This window comes from Triturus cristatus, chromosome 4_1 (assembly GCF_964204655.1).
Source record: "Triturus cristatus chromosome 4_1, aTriCri1.1, whole genome shotgun sequence".
Taxonomy (NCBI): domain Eukaryota; kingdom Metazoa; phylum Chordata; class Amphibia; order Caudata; family Salamandridae; genus Triturus; species Triturus cristatus.
Window position 1 is genome coordinate 922,754,482 of NC_140585.1, and position 24,804 is coordinate 922,779,285.

The 24,804-nt window shown below is 48.0% G+C and overlaps 1 protein-coding gene across 5 annotated transcripts in view; it reads left to right on the plus strand.

Moving 5' to 3' along the window:
* LOC146855822 (death-associated protein kinase dapk-1-like) overlaps positions 1 to 24,804 on the plus strand; it is a 304,196-nt gene that overhangs the window by 199,152 nt on the left and 80,240 nt on the right. For 4 of the 5 annotated variants that reach the window (XM_085653757.1, XM_085653760.1, XM_085653762.1 and 1 more), the window contains one exon: positions 19,541 to 19,621. The exons of the other annotated variant lie outside the window; for it this stretch is intronic. In XM_085653757.1, the coding sequence (XP_085509883.1) occupies positions 19,541 to 19,621 (81 nt within the window). The remainder of the gene's footprint in view (positions 1 to 19,540; positions 19,622 to 24,804) is intronic. 5 annotated transcript variants of the gene reach the window in all.

Sequence of the window (24,804 nt, forward strand, 5' to 3'; positions counted from 1 at the left end):
AAGGGAAGGATTGCAGGTGAGGTAAAAAAGAAAGGCAGGTGAGGGAAGAAGGAAGAGGGAATATAGAAAAGACAGACGGAAGAAAGGACAGACAGAAGGAAGGAAAGAGTGAAGGATGGAATAATGGAAGAGAGGTAGGAAAGAAAGGTGGGAAGCAAGGGAGCAGGGAAAGGAGAAAGAATGGAAAGTCCGAGATCCTGGGGCAAAGGATGGAGCGGACGGGGGATACTATGGAGGGACAAATAGAATGAGGGAAGGAACGACAGGGAACGTGAGAAGGAAAGGGAGGGATGTAAAAAAGGTAGGGCAGAAGGAAACATGGAAGTCTGAAAGAAACACATTAGTTAGATTCCTCACCTTAGAATATCCCCAGGCGTCAGACTGGATCCGGAAGATTTTTGTAGCAATACCCCTTGCGCGTCGCTAGGCGTCGTCTGCGGCTCCGCGTCCGTCGTTGGCGTTGTGCGCCGGAATGACGTCGTCGGAGTACTTAGACGCCGCCCTCGTGCGCTGACTTCAGTTCTTCTTTTTTCCACGCCAGTAAGCGCCGATCCGGGAGAGCTACCCCTTTAGTCATTTTTTGACTAACTTTTTTGACTCTTTTTGGTCACTTTCTCGACTCTGGTGCCGGTAGGATGCCTGGTTTCAAGGCCTGCGACGACTGTCATCGACTGATGTCGGTGACCGATCATCACCGCCGGTGCCTGTACTGTTTGGGCCTCGACCACGACGCGGAGTCGTGCTCCGATTGTATGGCCCTGACCTCGAAAGCTCGGTGGGAGCGGTCCCGTAAGCTTCTCGAGCTTCGCCACTCGGCTCCGCGCCATTCTCGATCCCGGTCTAGGAGGAGGTCCAAGGATCGGTCGTGGAGCCGCACTCGACCTAGTCGCTCGTCTGGCTCGAAGTCTTCGGGTAAGTCGAAGCACTCCAAGAAGTCCAAGAGGCGACACCGCTCTTCGGATTCCCCTCGCCGGTCGCGCGACTCGGCCGAGGGTCAGGGTAGTTCCACCCCCGCGGCTCCGCCGGAGCCGCAGGCGCTGCGCACGTCCCCATACCCGCCGGTCCCTGGGACTGACGCGACGCCGGCGGAGGTCAGTGCCTTCCTCTCGGCCATGAGGAGCCTGGCCCCGCCGTCGACGCCCGCCGGCGCGACTTCGGGCCCCGCGGACTCGACTGGGTGGCCTTGCGCGCTGGCGGCTCCGGCCCCGGCGCCGTTGGAGGCTCCGGCCCCGACGCCGCAGGTCCCCGAGGGGTCCAGGCCTGGGCCCCGTCGACGCCGGTCGACCTCGTCACGCCTCCTCCGCCGGCGTCGACACCGGTGCCACCTCCGACTCCGGTCGACGTCGATCCCCAGTTCAGCCCCTGTCCGGTCCCGACGCCGATGCGGCGCCGCCCGACGCCGCATCCGACGCCGCTAGAGACACAGTTTGTCTATCGACCGGCTCCGATCATTCCTCCTGTATACCAGGAATCGGATGACGGGGGCGACTGGGAGGGGTCTGAGGATCCTATGGCCCTTCAGGGGCAACTTTCGCAGGACTGGGCAGATGAACTGGGGGAGGCCAGTGGTTTGGATACCTCACCGGACACTGGATTCATCTCTCCTCCGACTGTGGCTTCGGGGGAGGGTGCAGCTTTTTCTGTGGTGCTGCGCAAGGCGGCCGCGGCCCTTGGGCTTGAGCTGCCTGCCGTGGCTGTGAGGACTAACATCCTCACTGAGGTGCTTCAGTCTGCCGCATGCTCCACTGAGCCTCTGCTGCAATTCAATGAGGCCCTCACTGACGTTCTGCAGGGCACCTGGTCCAAGCCCTCCACAGTCCCTCCTGTGGATAGGAACGTTGCCAGGCGCCACCGCCCTGCTCCGGGCGACCCCTTTTTTCTGTCCCAACACCCCACCCCCGAGAGTCTGGTTCTCCAGGCCTCTACCTCCCAATCCTCCTTCCCGTCCGCTCCTCCGGACCAGGATTCCAAGAGACTGGAACAGTTCGGTAAAAAGCTGTTCTCCTCGCTCAGTTTGGGCCTGCGGTCTTTAAACACCGCCTGTCTCTTGGACCGTTATTCCCACGCTCTGTGGGATACGGTGGAGGACGTGCTGCCACTGTGCCCAGAGAAGGCCCGGGCACGGCTTTCCTCGGCTCTGGCCGATGGGAGAGATGCAGCGCGCCATGCCATCCGATGTGGACTCGACACTACGGACTCGCTGGGTAGGGCGATTTCTACCACAGTGGCGCTTCGACGTCACGCCTGGCTGCGGTCCACGTCCTTTTCAGGGGATGTCCAGAGCACACTCATGGACATGCCTTTTGATGGCGCTCGCCTTTTTGGTGAGAAAGCGGACAGTGCGCTGGCTCGCTTCAAGGACACCCGGGCTACGGCCACGTCCTTGGGCCTCTCGGCCTTGCGGCCACAAACTTCCGCTTTTCGCTCCTTTCGTGGCCAAGGAAGGGGCACCTCCTCACGTCCGCCTAGCCACCGGCCGCAGAACCAGCCTGCACGCGGGCGTGGTTTCCGCCGAGGCGGTACTGGAGGACGACGCGGTCAGTCCACATCCACCCCGGCAGCATCCGCCTCAAAGCCTTCCTAGTCCGAGCTTTCAGGCCCATTCCTCGCCAGTGGGAGGCCGGGTTCGCCATCACCTGCTCCACTGGCGTACCATTACTTCGGACAGGTGGGTGCTGCAAATCGTCCAAAGGGGCTACTCCCTCCCCTTCGAGACGACCCCTCCAGCCATGCCACCGCAGCACCACCGTATCTTGGAGGATCATTTGAATCTTCTGCAAGAGGAAGTTTCGGCCCTCTTGGCCAAAGAGGCCGTCGAGCGCGTTCCGAGCCCAGAAGTAGGTCGTGGTTGTTATTCACACTACTTTCTGGTTCCCAAGAAGGGCAAAGGAGGCCTACGCCCTATCTTGGACCTCAGGAACGTCAATGTCTTCCTTCGGAAGGGACGGTTCAAAATGTTGACTTTGGCTCAGGTTCTAGCTGCCCTAGACCCTGGAGACTGGATGGTAGCGTTGGACTTGCAGGACGCATATTTCCATATCCCCGTCCTGCCGGCCCACCGGCGTTACCTGCGGTTCACGGTGGGGCAGGAGCACTTTCAGTTCACCGTGCTCCCCTTCGGCCTTACCAGTGCCCCTCGGGTGTTCACGAAAGTGATGGCGGTGGTCGCAGCTCATCTGCGCACATCAGGGGTTCCAGTCTTCCCCTATCTCGATGACTGGTTGTTGAAGGCGGGCTCGCCCCAGACAGTCGTCTCCCACCTCCAGACTACGGCGGATCTCCTGTATTTGCTGGGGTTTTCCATCAACGTGCCGAAGTCCCACCTGAGCCCCTCTCAGAAGCTCCTCTTCATCGGAGCGGTTCTCGATTCGGCGCAGTTCCGGGTTCATCCACCGGAACAGCGGGTCCGGGATATACAGGCCCTGATTCCCATCTTTCGGCCTCTATCCTGGGTTTCGGTCAGGCTAGTGTTGCGGCTTCTGGGGCTGATGGCCTCCTGCATCCTACTAGTGCATCACGCCAGGCGGCGCATGCGGGCTCTGCAGTGGGACCTGAAGTTTCAGTGGGCCCAGCATCACGGCAACCTGTCCGACCATGTCTTGATCTCGGAGGGCACTGCACAGCAGTTGCAGTGGTGGCTCACGGACCGCGATTGGGTCACGGGCAAGAGCCTCTCCCTACCGGAGCATGTGGTAGTGACGGATGCGTCCCTCCTGGGATGGGGTGGCCATATGGGAGAGGCGGAGATCAGAGGCCTCTGGTCTCCGGCGGAGTCTCGCCTCCACATCAACTTGTTGGAGCTGAGAGCGATCCGACTTGCACTGAAAGCCTTCCTTCCCTCTGTCCGGGGAAGTGTCGTGCAGGTGTTCACGGACAACACCACCACCATGTGGTATTGCAACAAACAGGGCGGGGTGGGGTCGTGGACCCTTTGTCAGGAGGCTCTGCGCCTCTGGACATGGCTGGAACACCAGGGCATCACCCTGGTGGTTCAACATCTGGCGGGCTCTCTGAACGCCAGAGCAGACGAACTCAGCCGCCGGTGCATGATGGATCACGAATGGCGTCTGAACTCTGAGGTGGCGCAAGGTCTCTTTCAGCAGTGGGGAGAGCCTTGGTTAGATCTATTCGCCACCGACGAGAACGCGCAATGTCAGCAGTTCTGCGCGTTGGAATTTCCAAGGCGGCACTCGCTCGGCGACGCTTTTCGTCGCGAGTGGAGTTGCGGTCTGTTGTACGCCTTTCCGCCTATACCACTTCTGCCCAGAGTGCTGAAAAAGATCAGGCGCGACCGGGCCCAAGTCATCTTGGTGGCTCCGGTACTGGTATCCCAAGCTACTCAGTATGTTGACCGATCCTCCGATACGTCTGCCCCTTCGGGAGGATCTTCTGTCGCAGCAGCAGGGGACGGTCCTCCACCCAAACCTGTCCAGCCTCCACCTCCATGCGTGGAGATTGAGCGGCGGCAGTTGATGCCATTTGACTTGCCTCCTGAAGTCTGTGATGTCATTCTGGCAGCCAGGCGTCCCTCCACAAAGACGGTATACGCCTGCCGGTGGAACAAATTTGTGGCATGGTGCACAGCAAAGGCTGTGGATCCCCTTTCCGCCCCTCTTTCTGAGGTTCTCCTCTTTCTTCTTTCTTTGGCCCGGCAGGGCTCTGCCCTGGGCACCTTGAAAGGTTATCTTGCTGCCATCTCTGCCTTCTTACAGCTTCCTGATCAGCCCTCTCTTTTCAAGTCCCCTGTAGTGTCACTCTTTCTTAAAGGCATTACTCACACGTTCCCTCCTGCCCCTTTCGTAATGCCTCAGTGGGACTTGAATCTTGTCTTAACATTTCTGATGTGCGCTCCCTTTGAGCCTCTTCACAATTGTCCTCTTCGTCTTCTCACACTTAAGACTGTTTTCCTGGTAGCCATCACCTCAGCTAGACGGGTGAGTGAGCTCCGGGCTCTATCGTCCACGCCTCCTTTTCTCTCTGTTCATCCGGACAAGGTTGTCCTTCGGCCTCGTCCTTCCTTTCTACCGAAAGTGGTGACCCCCTTTCATCTTGGGCAATCTGTCACCTTGCCCACCTTCTTTCCACCTCCGCATCCTTCCAAAGAAGAAGAGCGGCTCCACCGTCTGGACCCAAAACGTGCGCTCTCCTTTTATTTGGACCGCACGAAACAGTTCCGGGTGGATGACCAGCTTTTCGTTGGCTACGTGGGTGCTAAGAAGGGAAAAGCTGTGCACAAACGGACCATCTCCCGGTGGGTCGTTTTGTGTATAAAAACCTGTTATTCCTTGGCAAAAAAGGACCCTCCTGTTGGGCTGCGAGCCCATTCTACTCGGGCCACGGCGGCTACTACTGCTTTGGGGCGGGGAGTCCCTTTGCAGGACATCTGTCAGGCGGCGACGTGGGCTTCGCTGCACACGTTTGCCAGGCATTATTGCCTAGACAGCCAAGTCCGGAGGGATGGCTTCTTTGGCCGTTCTGTCCTCCAGGACTTTCTGGTGTGATCTTGGTTCGCAGACCCACCACCGGGGTTGGTATTGCTTGGGTATCTATTCTAAGGTGAGGAATCTAACTAACGTGTTTCTTTCAGATGAACAAGTTACTTACCTTCGGTAACGATGTATCTGTAAGAAGCATTAGTTAGTTGGATTCCTCACCGACCCACCCATCCTCCCCGTTCTGCGAACTGACATCTAGGGTTAAGGCTATCCCTTTCAGGGCCCTAGATTTTTTGGCACCAGTGTCGGTCTCTTGCATGGCTCTGCGTTCCTGGCGCGGTAAGCTATGTACAAGAACTGATGTCAGCGCGCGAGGGCGGCGTCTAAGTACTCCGACGACGTCATTCCGGGGCACGACGCCAACGACGGACGCGGAGCCGCAGACGACGCCTAGCGACGCGCAAGGGGTATTGCTACAAAAATCTTCCAGATCCAGTCTGACGCCTGGGGATATTCTAAGGTGAGGAATCTAGCTAACTAATGTTTCTTACAGATATATCGTTACCGAAGGTAAGTAACTTGTTCGGTAGGAAGGATGGACGGAAGAGGTAGGGCGGAGCAGACCGAGGGAGGGGGAAAGAAGGAAGGTGGGCGGCTAGGGAAAGAACCTAGGGAGGGACAGAGAAAGGGGGCAAAGAGGGAAGGAATGAAAGGAATGAGAAAATAATGGGGCAAGAGAAAGAAGGAAAAAGAAAAGGACGTGGGAATTAAGAAGGCTAAGGTGAAAGAACAAAGAAACAAAGCGCAGGGGTGAAGATGCAGTTAGGTATGCGGAGAGAAGGATGAAAGATAGGAAGAACTATGGGCATATTCACGAAGAGCCGTCCAGACACAGCAAAAAAAATCACAAATAATGTCGGGGCTGGAGGCGGCAACTGGCAAAGCAGAGGAGCACATGCTGACTTCATAAATCTGGGACGGGAGGCCTGGAGGCGCCCCCCTCCACGAGTCTTACCAGGGCCATTAACTGTCAGCATGACTCCCAGAGAAAGGGTCAGAGAGCAGGGAATGAGTGCAGGTGCCAGGGCTGGGCTTTGAATCAAGGCGTGAGTGCTGCTTTCACAGCCAGGCTCCTGTGAGGGGGCGGGGCGGCTCCGGCTGCTCAGAGAGAGGCAGTCACTGACTGCGCTGCTGCAGCTGCAATCAGGGAGTGAGGAGTGAGAGCAGTACCCGCAAAAAGGGGAGAGAGTGAGGGAAGCTCCCTCAAAAGGGCAGAGAGTGAGTGCAGGTCCCACGGCCAGGCTTGAGTGAGGGTCCCAGAAAGCACTCAGTCACTGCAGCTCGTGCAGCTAGTATCAGAGAGTGAAGAATGAGAGCAGCTCCCTCAAAGGGCGGAGAGAGTGAAGGGTGTGTGCAGCTCTGGCAAAAAGGCATAGAGAGCGAACAGTCACTGCACATCAAGCAGCTGGTATCAGAGAGTGAGGAAAGAGTTCAGCTCACATAAAAGGGCAGAGTTTGAAGAGTCGGTGCAGCTCCTGCCAAAGGACAAAGATGGTGAGAAGTGAGTGCAGCTCCTGAGAAAGGTAAACAAGCATTTACAAAGCAATGGCCTCGGCATTGTTAAAGTTAGAGCTATTGGCATTGCTCATGACATTATTTTTGTTTATGTTTTTGTTTTTAAAACATTTAAAGAAACGGCATTGTTATTTACAATGTCAATAGCTTAATCTCTCTCAAATGCGAGACATATTGCATTTGCACCCACACACAGAGCCACACACAGAGCCACCCACACACAGCCACCTACACAGAGCTATTCACATAGAGCAACCCACACACAAATAGAGCCACCCACACAGAGCCACCTACACACACCGAGTTACCCACACACAGACAGAGCCACCCACGCATAGAGCCACCTACAAAAAAAGACACACACACACACACACACACACACACACCCACACACACACACCCACACCCACCCCTCTGCAGCAAACACATTAACCCACTGATCCAACGAACCAGGATTTGATTCTGTACCCTGTAGAATACACAGGGAACGACGCAGCAGGCTCACTATACGGTTTTAGAAGGAAAGGAAGCTGTGTATACACATTCGACTCTGCAGCAAATGCATGAACCTGCTGAGATACAGCTGTGTGAGTGTGACCAGGGTGCAATCATGTGACCCTGACACTCATCCCTGCCTGGGTGAGTTATTCTGCCCGCTTATCTTGTTAACAAGGATGTTCCACACTGGCCTGTGTGAAGCAAAGGGGAAAGGTGACCAGGGCCAGTCCGGAAGGGTACACAGGTCACCCTTTCCAAATAATAACTCACACCGCGTGGCCATGTTTGTCCCAGTCATATGACCGCAAAGAAGGAATAATGCGGCAATCAGGGTGAGTCATAAGAAGCCGAGCACGGGCTGCTGAGTGACCAAAGGGCGGAAGTGAGGCCGCCGGAAGATTCTGGGACATCTTTAATACAGACTAAACGTATGGCTTGCCAGAGAAGTGTGGTTATCGCGGCAACCTATGAGTGTTATCTTCCCTCCGAGACTCGAAAAGTAAGGCACGTGTGACTAGCAAATATACGCATGCCCCCATGACAGGACAGCATGCCTCTGGCGATCTTTAGATCTATTCCCCAGCCTCCCCCAACAGGCCTGATGCACTGTACCAACAGCAAAGGTGCAACTTATCCCTCCTGAAAGACACTTGAGAAATCTAAAACCAGACAGGACCAGCCTGTCCTTTGCGCTTAGAACGATGCGTCTCGGGACTACAGCTGCCTGACCCTTGTGGCCTGGACATCTGAGGCTTCTTCTTTACGGAGGACTGTGGCCACGAGTCTCTAGCGCCACCTACAGTTCTACAAACACTTAAGTTATCTTCCTAAACTTTGACTATCCACCAGGACAGCGTTTCAGACCTTTGTCTTTCTGCTGCAAATAGTTATCAAAACCAGACTACAGCACCCAAAATGCACTAGATATGATCGAAAATGACGGCGCAATGCTCTCGGAGTTCCACAGCCTGCGGTTCCTTTTGGCGACCAAAATACACAAAGACCTCTCTGTTGGTGTCGGCTTTCTACGAGGAAAACGGGATACTCTGTTGTTCAGGAAGTGCCTGAAAGTAGGTAGGGGGTACTTCCTGTATACTAATGAGCAGACCCGCCTCCTGGCAAAACCTTAATGGGGTATGTTTAACTCCCTCTCGTCTTGTTTAATCCATTATATAGCAGGACTGTGGAACTTCGCGGCTACACGTGGGCATACATTTATAAAAATAAATAAACAGAAAAAAAAATATCTACGATCTCCATAATGCAAGAATACTCCAAACCAAAGATGATTTTAGTACATGTATAGTCGGACTGTTTGATACGAAATGGCGAAAGGGAGGCTAGAGACAGAAGTCTTTCAACGCCAGTTCTCTCCAGACAAAGGAGAACGATTCTGGGCAGCGCTTGGTGTTGGTCAAGTATGGCGCTTTCTTCCCAATTCGCAACTCAAACACGCTTTAGGAATGAAATACAGGTATGGGCTCTGAAACACAGTGCTCAGGATTTGTCGTAGTGATATATCCCTTCTTTACCAAGCTTGTCTCTGGTGACCCTCCAAACAGGTTAGATCTTGTTCTTACCGGCTCTCTTTCTGTAGTCCCCGGATGATGTCCAGGAGAGAGAGACAAAATTGATTTATCGGTCTCTTTTTTTTTCTTCAAAATGAACCTCTTCCTAGTTTTAAGATGTTGACATGTATGTACTAGTATCGCCAAAAGGGCAAAAAAGCGACTCAAAACTGCACGCACTCATTGAGAGTTTTAGTTCATGCATGTAAGGGATTTTTTTTCCTTCAGTTTTATATAGCGCAAACTCGATCAGACGGTATTGGAGTGCTTTACATGAGCAGAACAGCAATCACATTACACACAGACACATTCCTTTTTGGTAGGCACGGGGAGATTAAATAATTTGCCCAAAATCACAGGGTGTTCAGTCAACGCCGAGACTCGAATCTTACCAAGTACACCAACCAAATCTGCCATGTCTCTGCTACCCAACAGGCTAACAGCCCACCGCCATTTGTACCGAGCAAACAAAGTCCATGGTCGTTTAAAAACACATACGATAATTAAAACAAGAAATGTAAATAAACAAAAATCGCTTACCTTAGATGTTCGGAAATCGCTCTGTACATCCCAGCAAGAGACACGAATAAACACGAGAACGTCCCTATAAAAAAAAAAAAAACACGTCCACCAGTGTAAAAGGGACGGGGCTTAAAAAAGAGAAAGAAATGAAAAAACACACCTCCGAATCAGAAAAAGACGGGGCTCGAATTGACAGACAAAGCTCTTCTCCAATGGCTGACCAGCATTTAAGAGGCCAGCCAATGGAGGAGAGGGGCGGGTTCAAGCCCCACTACTAGAAAACATAAAATCTCGACAGCGAGACTGCGCAAACACAGCCTTTGCTAGCCGAGACCTAAAAAGTGTGTGGAGTGAGTGCACCTTTCTGCAAAGAGGCATACAGTGAGCCGTGCAGATTCCGCAGCCGGAATCAGAGAGTCAGTGAGTGCAGTTCCCGCAAGAAGGAACAGAGTGAGTGCAGCTCACAGCAGCCAGACTCGGAGAGTGAAAAAGTGATTGCAGCTCCCGCAAAATGGCACAGAGAGTAAGGAGTGAATATAGCTCCTACAAAAGGGAAACAAGGAGAGAGGAAGGAGTAAAAAAGGGGAGAGGAAGAGAGAAAGGAGTAAAAAGGGAGAGAGAAAGGAGTTAAAAAAAAAAGCTGCGCGGCCGTGAAAGTGACGCGGCCGCGCAGCCGTCAAAGTGAAAGTGATCGCGGGCTGTAAGGGTGCCTGCGAGCGATGCACTTAATGAGCCATGATGGCTCGTAACTGTGCGCGTAACCGCACGCTGTAGGCCACATAAAAAGCTGCGGTCGGATTTTTTAAAGCCCACTCACTAAATGTCTCGCCAGAGCAGCGCATGCGCTGGCTCAGGCGAGACCTAAAAAGGGATCATTCTCAGCCCAGCTGCTACAGACCAATCTCTTTAATAGATACCACTCTAAAAATACTGGATAGGTGTTTACACAATCATATAAATGACTGGGCACAAGAAAAAGCAATATTACATCCCAGCCAGTATGGCTTTAGACCTAAAGTGGGCACTATAGAGCAGTGCCTCAACTTTAAATTAATCATAGGAAAGTATACGTTAGCAAGAAATTCCCCTGTGTATTTATCTTTTATGGACCTTTCAACAGCGTTTGATAGTGTTAATCAGTCCAAGCTATGGTCTATTTTAATCTCCCTTGGTCTGGAAGAAACTTTAGTGCACTTCTTAGCTTATTTGCACAGAGGAATGAAAGCTAGAATAAGGATCAGTACCAATGGTGAAGTTTCAGATGATATTAATATCATGAGAGGTGTGAGACAAGGCTGTGTTTCAGTCTCACCTTATGGTGATGGCAGCCCTGATTTTAAAGCGAATCGTGTACATAGTTTTATTTTAACATTGAATTTTATTATGCACTTTTTATCATTTACTTTTATGGTTTGAAATCGTTTAAACCGAATAAATAAGAATTTAATTGAATAATGTGGTTAGAATGAAAAGAGGATTTTTTTCATTGAGGAGCAATCTTTATGCTTCCTTAAATCCTCATTAAAACGTCCTCTTTCTAAGGTGCCATAGATTTTGCACCACTGCCTTTCAAGTTGGTGTGGCTTGAGCCTTGGCGTTTTCAATTCATCACTGAACTACGGAGCATGTTCAAAAGGAGGCTGCATGATTTGAGCATGTTCTGCACCATGTACATCACGGGAGTCCTACAGTTATAAAAAAAAAAAAACGGTTCAACAGAGGCATTGGGTACTGGGCAGGTTTTGCCGAATGTATTAGCCATTTTCTGGAGATTTACCCTCCTCCAGTTGTGGAAGGTGTTCAGGCACACATTACTCAATGTAGTGCGGGTCCTCAATTCTCCAAAGAGATAAAACATTTTGGGGCAATCTTGAATACGGTCTGATGCAAGGCATTTCCTACAGAAGAGAGAATACAACACCTGGCAAATTTGCCATTTTCCCTTTCAAAAAGAAAGTGCCCTTTGGTTTGAACAAATAAATCCTTCCTGGGGATGATGCCCTCCTGCATTCCTCTTATTCCGAACTGTCACCTCCACATGAGACCTTTGCAAGAGGAATCCGACAGTGGATTCAGACTCAATGAATCTTCAAAGACACCATCAGAAACACTGCAGAAATGAAGTTGACTATGGTCTGGTCAAGAAAATTGCGTTATCTCCAGGTATGACATTCATAAGCTCTCAGCCTCCATTTTGTCATGATCATGAATGCTTCAATGGAAGGATGGAGAGCACATTTGCAAGACCTCGAAGTCAGTGGCAAATGGTCACCTCTGGAAATAAAGATGCAGAGCAATCTTCTGGACCTAAGAGAAGTGGCTTTAGCACTTGAGTCCTTTCTCCCAAGTATAAAGAACTCAGTAGTTTTAGCCCGTACCGACAACACAACAATGTATTACTTGAGCATGTGGGGAAAATCAAAGTCACATCTATTGTCCATAAAAGCTAAAAAGTTCTGGAACTGGATGCTACAGCTCCAAATCACCCTAAAACCACTAAAAGTGGAGCACGTTCAAGGAATAGAGAACCAGTGGATGAATATTCTCAGAAGAACATTGAGAAGGCCACGTGTAGGAAATAGATCAGCATCAACTGTCAAAGATCTTTCAAAGTTGGGGAAGTCCAAACCAGTCCTTAATCAAGACAGCCTTAAATCACAAATGTTGATTCCATGTCAGCAGAAATCTGCAAAAGGCGTCTTGGGGAAGGCCTTTCAAATTGTCTGGACATGCATGTTTGCCTATACATTTCCCCCTCTCCCATTGATACCCAAACCCCTAAACAAAATGAAGAAATAGCCATGTCTGTTCATTCTTGTAGCCCATTCGCGGCCAAGACAGTACTGGTACACATAGTTAGTTCTCCTATCGGAACAGCATGAAATCCCACTGAAGACATTACCACGACTCCAGGAAATGAGCAAAGACCAGGTTGTTCATCTAACACAGGAGTCTCTTAATTTATCAGCCTATCTTATCACTACAATGAATTCTGTTTCTTAAATAATTCTCAATTATGCAGAAACATTTTTGCCAAGGAGCCAAGAAGAGAGTGGCCACGACAGATAAAACATAAAAGGCAAAATAGACTTGTTTCCATATATGGTGCGCTCTTGCAATCAAATTCATCCGGTTTCATTCCCACCAAGCAAATTCTGTCATATTTATTACTAATGGTGTAAGTTCAGGTCTTTTCCACATTTCAGTAACAGTCTTCTTGGCTGCAGTCTCAGAATTTCGTAGATCTTTCAACCAAACATCATTATGGTCTAACAGACTGCATTAAGGCATTTATGAGAGGGCTCTTCGGGGCCTTTCCTCTGATTAGGAAACCTCCTATTGGCAATTGAGTACGGTCTTATCAAAATTAGTTAGAAGCCCTTTTGAACCTATCCTCAGGGCAGTATTAAAACAGCTATCCTGGTAACTGGCTGTTCTGTTGGACCTCACTTCAGCCAGAAGCTTTTACTATAAAAGAGCCTTACATACAGTTCAAAGATGACAAGATAATTTTGAGGACTAATCCTCATTTTATTACTAAGGTCCAATTTGACTTTCACCTCAATGAGCCGATCATTTTAAAAACTTTGTTGTAAGAAATTGATTTACTGGTTATGAGGTGTGAAACCCTACTCAAGCAGCAACCACAGTTCTCGTCAGGGTAAAACACTGCCCTCCATCTTGTCTCTTGTACCCTCCAGGTGGGAACTGTCAGGGTGCCCTTGGTGGCCATCCCTACCAGCTCTCCTGACACTGGAGGTAACTTTTCCCTAGAATGCAGTCTAAGGGCATCTGGGGATTAAATATTACCCTCCTATGGGTCACCTCCCCACCCCACTCCAGGGATAGCAGGCCCATCTGGTGGAAAAAGTCATGCCCCTGGGCCTGAATTACCCTACATCTCAGGCCAGTGTACTGTGCTGAAGAAACCAGCTTTTCCACTGTCATGGTCTGGCTAGCCCCTGTGTCCCTCAAAGGAGTGATGAGGATCCCATTAATCTTCACCTGGTAGGAGTGACCGCTTCCACGCTCAGGGATCACAAGCTCACCCTTTGAGTCTATCTCCCAGGTAAGGGAGATCATGGCATGGTCTATGACGTGCCCTTTGGGACTACTTAGCCCTAATTCCACATTAGCCACCCCTGTAGAGCTCTCACCAGTCGGTTGTATCTTAGTGCAGAGTTCCCCTGCTTGTGTCCTACCAGGAAAAAAAATCAACACAGCGGGTTGGAAATGGCTTGTTATGGATCACTGCCCTCTAGAACTTCCTCTCTGTTTCTCAAAAGGAGCTTGGGATCCCTCCCCTCATCATTACTCTGGGACATATCTGGATCACCTTTGACCCCCACTTCACTCTGCTGGGGGAATCTGTACCACCCTTCTTAGGGTCACTCCCAGGTACCTTTCTGTGGACCCTGGTGCTGAACTAGTGGTCTTCCCCCTTAGCAAGCTACCTGGGGGGCAGCGAGTTTCCTAATATTCAGGTGTTGGTGCAGCTCTGTAAAACAAAGACTGAACATGTGCTCTTTTGCCATCAAATTGTACAACTCTTAGTAATCTTTCATTTCACTACCCTTCACCCACCATTCAGTTCCTTGCAAAAGGAATCCACACAATCCACCCAGGACTGATGGGGCACCTTCTGACTGTCCCTAAATGTATTTTTGTATTTTCCTTGGTTGAGGCCATACTTCCTGATAAGAGTGTCTTTCATGGGTGGGTACCGCATCATGTTCTCCTTTCCAAAGGCCAGCAAGGTATCCCTCCCCATACTCGGTATGTGCCTCCAGAGACTGGCCCCTAATCCTAGTCAGGACCCTGTGTATTTCTAAAGCAACCTCATAAGCGTGAAACAACTTATCAACGTCATCCCCCACAACAAAGTTTGGCACCAGATCCTTGGAAATGTGGACTCTCTTGTCTCCAGAGGGCACTGTGGGTATGCTGCCACCATTATTCCTGGACTCTGCCTGCCTGGCTCTTATGTCTAGCTCGCTGAGACTTAACTCATGGGCCATTCTCCCTCGCTTCGTGGCCAGTTTCTTTTCAGCCAAGGCTGTCTCTGCTCAGCTTTCTTTTCTTCCGTCTTGAGTTTAGCCATCTGCAGGCTAAACTCCCTTTCAGTCTTACTGTCTGCCAGCTCCTCTGGGGACATGCCTTGGGAGTACACACTGCTTTCTGTTCTGAGAGGGATTTCTAAATCAGGAGACCAAGAGACAATGCATAAATTATTTATGCAGCACACAAACAATAATGAAGTGCAAATACAACACAAGAAACATCCCACAACAATTTAGAAAAATATAGAGTAAAATGTAATAAATTATTCAATATCAAATCGACAAAAATCCAATCAGTAGAACCGGAGATATGCTATTTTAAAAGTTTAGGTAAAAATAGTGCTTAATAGCACAAATTGCCAACTGTGGTTATCTGGTTGCGCCAGACTGAGACAAATTCAGGTCTACTGCGTTGGAGCGCGGGCCGGATTTAGAGACAAAGTTATGCCCGGTGAACACAGTACCTAAAATCCTGGTTGCAGAGCGTTGTAAGATCCAGCGTTGAGGATGCGTCCAATAGTGATTATTCAGGACTGCGATGCAAGGTACTGCGTTGAGGATGCTGCACACAGCAGTAGTTCCAAGGACCTGCAGAGCTGCAATGCGAGTTCCTACATTGTGCAGCGCCAATTCCGAGGAGCTTCGGGGCTGTGATACGAGGTCCTCCATCAAGGATGTGTCGTGCAGTGGCAGTTCCGATAAGCTGCAAGGTCCTGCATCGGGGATGGTTCGCTAAGCGGCGGTTACGATGAGATGTTGCGAGGCGATGTGTCATGCTGCATAGGTTCTGCTTGGACCACAACTGGTCTGAAAGATCACCTTCAAGCGCACTTCCAAGATTTCAGGACTGGGTGGCACCACTTGGGGAGGAAGACTCACAGCAGACAGAGTCCAGGTTCTGGGTTCAAAGTGGCTGGAGACTTTTCTGTCCCTTAGTCTCTGATGAGAAGGTCACCCAGCTATCCCTTGGAGTCAATCTGATGGTCCTGGGTTCAAGATGCAGGGCTAGTCCTCACTCAGGCAGAAGAACAACACAGCAGTCCTTCTGAGTCTTGCACAGGTCCAGATGTGTACAGAAGAGTTGGGTCTGAGGGTCCACTATTTATACCTGGTATCAGCTTTCAAGTAGAAGTTTGTAGAGGTTTCCACCCCAGAAGTGTTTAGAATTTCCAGCCTCTTACTTATCTGGGGGCATAAAAGACTAGTTTGAAACCCTTTGTGAGTGTGCTGAGGCAGAGTCTATGTGATGAACAAGTGTGGTAGGTGACAGTTCCGCATCCCTATCAAGTCAGAGATGGCCCATCCTGCCAACATCTATTCCCCCTTTGTCTCACTGTCAATACACAAAGAACAGCTGCCAGCTACACCTAGTCATGTGACTGAGTATACGAGCGACTGCCACAAAATGGTTGGGACCAGAAAATGCAACTTTCTAAAAGTGGGATTTTCATAGTTGTGACTTAAAATCCAACTTTACCATTAAAGAGGGTTTTAAATTACAATTCTTTAGACACCAAACCTGACATTCCTTCCCGCTCCCAATCGAAAGTTATAATTTTTTTAATGTAATAAGGTAACTCAATGTTATCCTGTTGGAAAGATAGGCCTTGAAGTAGTGAAAAATTAATGTAAGAGTTTTTCACTACCAGGACATGTAAACGTTAATAGTACATGTCCAACTTTTTTAATACAAAGCACCCTGTCCTATGGGCTGTTTAGTGCCCACCTTAGAGTTGATGTATACGTATTAAAAAGAAAAGTTTAGGCCTGGCAAAAGGTTTAAACTGCATACACGGGCTACAGTGGCAGGCCTGGGACTTGTTTGAAATGCTGCTTAAGTGGGTGACACACTGAGTGCTGCATGCCCACTGGCGGTGGATTGACATGAAAATATTTTGATCGGGGAGGTTTAAAGGCCTCTTCTCTAGGGTGAGAAGCATAGGAGCCAGAGGGTCCCTTTGAAGTATATGGACAGTCCCCCACCACCCTTCCCCAGCTCCAGATAAATGTTACCCCACCAAATATTATAGAGGTAGCTAAGTGGTAAAACCTCTCCCTCTTTTGTGCCTTTTGTTTGTATTTGCCCTGACTGGGAGCTTCCTGCCCCAAAGCTTGTTCCTGTTGATAATATAAGAGAAAGACTGTGGTTTAACCTATCTGGGAGGAATATACAAACATCAGGAATTGCCTGAAATGACTCCCAGAGCTGGACCTTTGGAATACAGTGTTGCAAACCTTGTATGCGTGTGGGATAGAAATCATCCACAATCAGAATAGTTCACTGATTGCCAGCTCCTATTTGCCGTGTTCGGGAGCAGGAACCTGTAAATTATGCATCCTATTAAGACAAGCTGCCTAGGCAATACCTTGAGGGGGGAGCTGACTACTGAGCAGTGATGATGGAGATACCCTTGTTTGATGAAAAAGCTGCTACAGTAAAAAAGATTGTGAGGAGATGCGCTTGGAGAAGTGAAGTTGGCCTACTGTATCTCAGGGAACGATCTGCACTGCCAGACCATGTGATGTGACCCTGTGACCATGTTCCCCTGCAGTGCGTCTCTAAAGAGAGTGGGTTACTCCTGGAATCCATGCTTGCACCTTGGGCTTGTGCACTCCTTTGCTCATGCTGCAAAGCTTTGCAGAAAGTCAGAGACGTGGAAGCTCCTCCCACATAACAAAATTGCACAAGAAATACCATAATGTGTTAGCACTATGAAACATCGGTAACACAATCCGTAGTTTATGTTCAACCATACAAAACAGATCTAGTGATGACTTACCACTACAGTGATTTACATTTGCTGGTTCATCATATCAGCAAGATCACTGCTGCGACCTGCGTGGGCTTTTCATTTGTTTGTCAGATGAGCTTGATCTCTGTTGTGAAGGAAGATCCCAGTATTTCACTCTCTTCCGCTGGCATGAGAGATTCCATGTACTTTTTACGTGTGGCCATGCCGTCTTTTTATATGACCTGGAGGTGCACAACCGTACTGCTGGGGACAACGGGGACGACCACAGGGCTGGAGTAAACACAAGGGCTGCTACTCCAGCGAAGAAGTGTGTACACTTCCAAGAGCAGTGCGAGCAATGGATTGTGGAGCTAATCATAAGGAGTAAGAGTACAACTCATGATTCGAAACTTTGTTGAAGAAAAACTAGTTGTAATGTCTCAGGCCAACACTAGATGGCATGAGTATGCAGAGCATGTGAATCTACAGCACTACACACTATAAACAGATGCTTACAGAGTATGCACATTTTCCTTCACTGTGATTGTAGTTTTTAAGTGAATTTTAGTCTTTTAACTTTACTACTTTTATATATATATAGAGAGAGAGATGCACATTTTTTTTTTTTTTTTTTTGAAACCGTTTATTACAAAACTCAAAAAATATACAAAGATGGGCCTACAACCTTCCGGCCGGCCGCTAGTAAACAAAAGGAGCATATGATACACATTGTAGAGCGCGCGTTGCGGCTAAGGAAGATGCACAGGAGTTAGCAGCGTTGATAGCCACACCATCCGGACCCCACTGTACGGTTTCATTTTAAACTGAAATAACAACCAGAAAAAACAAAAACCACAAGGCAATCTACAATCAGAAATAGCAGCATGTGCTCCCCTGAGAGGGGGGCCCTACCAATCCATAGGAGTATCAAGAAGGGGAAGAGATCAGGATTAGGGCTGGGTAAAACTCAATGCCCGGAACAGGGAAGATGGGTCGGCTACGGGGATGGGGCAGGCGACGGATCAGGCAATAACGGTGGAGTACAGATTCCCCCGCGGTAGGCGTTCCAGGGGCCCCAGACTTTCACCCATGTCCCAGGCTTACCTCTCGCAACATACACCACCTTTTCCCGAACCATGCACCAATCCATATGTTCCTTCCAGGCCGAGACAGTCGGGGACCTCTGAGATCCCCACAGTTGAGCAATATCACGCTTGGCCACCATATATCCCAGAGTCACCCACCACGTCTGTGGCGCCGAGTAGTCGGTAGGTTCCCACACATTCAACAGGCATCTCCTCGCTTCGGGTAGCAGCACAACATGCGTAACCACACGCAGGACCTCATGCACACCACGCCAGAATCGCTCCACCTCCGGGCATTCCCACAATATATGCAGAAAGGTCCCCAAAGCGCCACACCCACGCTTACACAACCCGTCCACAGCATAGCCCATACGCAGAAGCCTCGGCCCCGTCATGTAGACTCTGTGGAGTATCTTGAGCTGGACGAAGCGAAGGCGGGCCGGTATGGCCACCTCTTTCGGGGAGGCCACCGCAAGGGTCCAGTCCTCGTCATCCAGCTCCAGTCCATCGGCAACCCAAGCCTCACGAAGGGCAGTCAGCAATCCCGTGCGGTCATTGATCAGTTTTTTGTAGATCAGTGAGATCGTGCTGTCCGGAACGTGTCCATCCAGCACTCTATCCTCAAGGGGGGAACACTCCGGGATGGATGCAACGTCCGGGAAGACGGAGCCCAGTGCATGACGGATCTGCAAATACCGAAAGTACTCCCTGCCATGCAAGTGGAATTCCGTCTGCAGCATCTCGAACGTTTTAAATCCTCCCCTCGTCCAGAGATCCCCCACCTTGCTAATGCCTATCATGTCCCACTTCTCGAAGCCCACAGGGAGCCCAACTGCTCGGACGCGTATAGTGGTGACGCCCGGGTCAGACGATCCTTCCACCGAGATGCACATTTTCAGTTTGTTTTTTTAATAACTATTTTTCTGCTTCATCTGATGCCTTGTAATGATATTGAAGAATGTGCCATTTACTTTTTGTTTGAATCAGTGGGATTGTATTTTTGCTATACTGAGTGAAGGCAGTAACATTGTGCACCACGTGATTAAGTAAAGTATTTTTCCCCAGGCTGGCTTGACTGTGCTGGATGTGTCCAGAAATCTTGATGCCTCTGTCAACATCAGAAAGATCATCAAAGAGAAAACAGAGGTAATTTTAAGCTTATGCTTTTATGAAAGAAAAGCTTAGATGAGCAAGGACGCATGGCACATCAAATCATGCAGGAATAAGATATTGTGTTGTTTTGTAAAATGCTAACTTTGGAACCTGAAGTCCTGGGTTCTAGGGCCAGTTTTGCCACTTATCCAATAATTATGTGATTCTGGGCAAATCAATTAATCTTTTTCATGAAAAATATTTTAAAGGCTCACTTTAATGTGCACAAACTTGAATCATCTCCATATGTGTGTTTAATACCCACTGCAGTTCCTTCTCCTATTTCTAGTATATTTTCTGTTCTATCTATCGATTCTTTTCAAAGTCAGCGTATCCTTTCTGTGAACTACTTTGAAAACCAGGTCTGTGGTCATCAGATGTCAAGCTATTTGATTTTCATGATCTCTGCCTGTGAAGTTGGCCTTCAACTGTGAGCCAAACTAACATAATAGTTAGTCTTCAAGTTGATGCCAGAAAGTTTCAGCTTGCGGCCAACTGGTGTTGCGAAGGCAAAAACTGGGAGAAGCAGCTGCTGGCAGGTGTCCCACTGGTAGAAAATTTGCCCACAACAACTAGATAGGCGCAACTCTTTTGTGGTGCGACAGTTGGCACAGGTGTGGGAAAGCACAGTAAAATCGGCAATACGGCCGGAGATTTGTTTCAAGGGGACCAATGTATTACGTTTCAGGAGGCACAATAGTGTTTTGGAGTGGGCTCAGGGCAGCTTCAGCAGTTTTCAAAATCACAGAGACCGCGAAATATGAGTGTGCTTTCTTGATATTCCAGATACTTCATGCACATTGGAGGTACTCTTGAATCTGGATTTCCCCTAGGCACTTGGTGTCTCGGTTTCACACAGCCATCATGCAGGATAGACAGCGAAGGGAGTTTCTAGTGAGACAGAAGTGGACTAGAGACCTGTTGGAGCCACTGACGTATAAGGAGTAGAGCGCAGCATGCGCAGTGGTGCGGGGAGGTGTCCAGCAAGGTCTGGTTCAAGCTGGCGCATTTCTGTATGTTGCATCGTGCATACCTGTTGCCAGATTGAAGCGAGATTGAAGCGCATATACCCAGGTAGATCTGGCGCATGCCCCAGATGCTTTTTTTGGGGGGGGGGGTGATTTTCTTCATATGTTGTGGAGCTGCATACGCATAGAGGCGTATTGGAGGGAATTGGTGCTTGAACTTCAGAGGGTCACACACATTCATTTGGAGGTGAGTATCAGGCACTGTCTCTGCAATTTGCTTTCATGCACTTTAAACAGTAAGATGTTCCAACCCACTGTCCCTGTCCACACTTATCATATGCGAGTTTGTGAGTCCCTTGCTACTGTAACGCACTTGATAGAAGTATATGTCTGCTATGCTTGTTACTATTATTTGTATCATGATTGTTGTATCTCAGAAAATTAGAATAAATGTATTATAAAATAGTTATGCCAGAATATTTGTGATGTGCAATACGAATAAAGCATCTGTGTATTATTCAGCATCATAAAATGCTCCAGCTTGAACCAGGCATAAAACAAGTTTACAGAGAGCTGAAAATTGCAGAATAAGATAGACGACTGGTTCATTGCTTCATACGTTACAAGACAAGAGTTGAATGAAGAGATGTAGTGGGCTCATTCCTTTTGTCAGGACGATAATAGTATTTCAGCATCCAGTCCAATACTTTCCTTATTAGAGTCATCCTATGAAAGCTCTCAGACATTTTTGGGTAGTGACTATTACCATTTATGATGAGGTTCAAGGGTCAGTTGAATGAGGAATGGCACGAGTAGGAAGATATTTAAAACTAGAAGACAACAGTCATTCCTTGATATCTCATCATTAAGCTTTTATTGCAGCCACAGCTTTGCTCACAACATCTATTTATTGATAGCTTTTCTATTGTGCAGATCTAGCCACAAGGGTAGCACAGAACTCTACAAGAAACAGGTCATAAAAAAAGAACAAAATGACCGAGAACAGTAACAAAAGTAAAGAGCATGCAAGAGGAATAGTTAAAAAGCAGCAAGCAGCACTTTTGGGTGTTTAAAGAAAGCAACTAAGTTATGATTTATTCTGATGTGGTCATGGATGGGGTTCCTTCGCCTTGGACAATGCTTTAAAATATTTGCTTTGATGTTTTCTCTTTTTTAACTTTGGAGTTTTCTAGAATCAGTCTGTTTCTGTTTCTTGTATTTCCTTGTCCATCTGTGAGTTACAATTTTTTACCTTAAGTAGGACAATAGTCCATTGTGAATTGACTTACAAGCCATGCATCCATTCTCACTTATCTTCTTGTGGACTGCTGCCACAGCAACACACCAACCCCACCTCCAACTGTGTTGCCTGATCGTTAGTATTGCTACCATTTGGCATGTACCATAAAACCAGGATGAAGGTTCAGAAAACACCACTGAGCATTGTGGCAATGGAAACCCAAGCCCTTAAGTCATGTTGAGGTAAAGAGTGTCTCCAACCCTTGTCACTAGTGGGAAAAGTGAGGCACACAAAAAAGGTAAAGCGATCAAGCTCTTAATTTGACTACATTCACTAGCCACTCCTCAGCAACTGGCACTCTTGAACCCTCTGGTACAATGAGGACACAAGGTTCCAGAAGGATACATACAAAGAATGGAAAGCCAGGAGGGACATGACACCACACATGGCTTTGTACTTGGATATAATGCTAGGCTGCACATGTAAGGCCTGAAAATTGAAGCCCAACAAATTGGTTTTGATTCACTTATTACCAGCTGGGTCTCTGTGACTCCCAGTCCAGTTGGATAGTTTCACTATATGAAATGCATATCAGAGGCCAAGCAATCTGAGCCATCTCATATGAAATTTAGCCAATCATCAAATCCAACAATGACATCACATAGGAATGAAATCCCTCCAGGAGTTCTTTAAAAGAGCCTTCCTATAGCCAAATACACTCTAAAGCACCCCTCTCATAACCTACCTCGTCAGCAGAAGGATGCTATATTTTTTCCTGGACTGGGAAGAGTTCTAACACTTGATATAGATTTGACAGGGCATTCTTTAAAGTTTTTAAAACTACCTTTAAGCACAACTATAGCCAGCAAGTTTTGCTTATTGAGTTTCCTTTTCTAGGGAAGGAAATGTACTCAGCACAGATTCGTAATAAACCTATCTTCTTCTGCTGCTGAGGACATTGGTGACACTATTCTAGTTGCTTAAAGTTAGCTATGAAGGACGAGCATTATCCGAGCCAACTCATATTAGTGTTGAGAACATTAAAGTAGCAAAGTCCAGTTTTTCTCTGTGGGCATAGAAACTTTGAAAAAGCAGAGAATATTTTGAAAAGTGTTTCACGATTCAAGCAGTGAAGATTGTCAAAGCTTAATAATCTGGTGAGGATACCTTTGCTGGAGAGGTACGTCTGTAGGCGAAGAATCGTACTTTGGGCTCCTCCTAATTGTCTTTCTCATACGCTGCAACCTTTTTCTATTTGTTGTCTAACTTTCATTTTTCCACATTGAGAATTTAATGTTCTTCTTAAACTATATTTGCAATTTTTCACAGGCTAGTTTGTTGTTTATCAGGGTGTCCCTAAGTGCTGAGTGTGGATTCCCTGTTTCAACACTAATCAAGCCTGAGAAATGAAAACAGGTAGGGGAGAGGTTAACTTTTGAGCACTGTACAAATTATGGAGTAAAACCTTGACAGCCATTAGGTTTGTCATTTGTACCTTGGCCATTGCCTTTTTGACTGAGGTCTCTTGAATCCCAGCATTTCAAAGCCTGCGTGAGGCAGCACGATGTGTGAAAGAAGACTTACTTTCTCTTTCTCTCTGGATTAAATCCTTCGATGAAGTGAGGAGTGGTACTTTGGCATTTGGATTATTTATACCCCACCATGCCAGGCTGGTTGATGGGATCTTCAGTTGCAGGTGCTCCAGTATTAATATTGAAAGTGCCAAAATCTTACCTCTGAGTTCAGGAAAATCATCCTTTCATTGATGACCTCAGCTTGATTCACCCCACAAATTAAGTGATGTCACAGCTAACTCTGGAAAAACCCTGGGATTCTAAGCCTTGAGTATGTAGGAGTTAGATCACCACGGGGCTGGAAAGTAACTTGTTCCTTAAACCTCAATTAGGTCCTTGTTTACCTAAAAGAACAATTGTAGTACCACTTGTAGCGGAGTAGTTTCTTCTTGGAGCGTACATCGCACTGACTATACTCCCTTCAGGCATGGTCTTGAACTGCACTTATTCCTCTGTCTCCATTTCCACAACAGATAATTCTGGCTCGCAACTGAGAAGATGCGTAGAGTGGTATCACTGATTTACTTGATTTAATGGAATACTCCAATTCAGAGGGCACACTCAGTTGGCCCAGCAGGGATGATCAAGGATGATCATATTTTGCTAGCAATATCTGTTCCTGATAACTGGCAGAATTGAACTGATTTGTTGGGAGGATGACAGAAGCCCTGTGAATGGATATAGATCGCAGTCCTTTTTTGATGTAAGTCTTGTTTATTTTCGAAAAAAAAAACGAAGGATTTTCCTCATGTACACAGCGTGTCGCCTACAACCTTGTGGAGGGCCGGCTGTGTAGTTTAAGTAGGCATGCAAAATGCAAGTGGGTTTTGTCCATGCAGATGTTACACAGCAAGTCGCCTAGCAGTCCTTTTTTAAAGCATAGCTTGCATTCCTGGAGAAGCCTTACTCTAAGACCTTGTCACCAAGAAGTCTGCTGAGAAGCGATAGTGTTCAGGTGTGCAATTCGATAAGCATAGCCATCTTTAAATTTTACATCAAATGTAAAAAGTAACTCCTCTATTAATATCAAAACAAAATTTTGTATTTAAAACAGGGATTTCTAATGTATGTCATGGATAGCTGGCTCCATGCCAGATTGTGATAGATCAACATAAGATAAATTTCCTTATGTAACACATTTAAATAGCCAGTGAATATTCAAAAACATTGGTTATGGCCAATTTGGATCTAGATTGGACATGATGGATGCACATTATTTTCAATTCTACTTTCCTTATTATCTGATAATTAAAACAATGACAATTGCGATCATTGATTTCCTTCAATAACAACAGTATGGCCTGTGACACTTTGGCGCTATCAAAAATTGAAACTGTGTTTAGCAGTTTTATCAAAAGAAGGAGAAGTGCCTAACACAGCGTGGCACCAGACAAA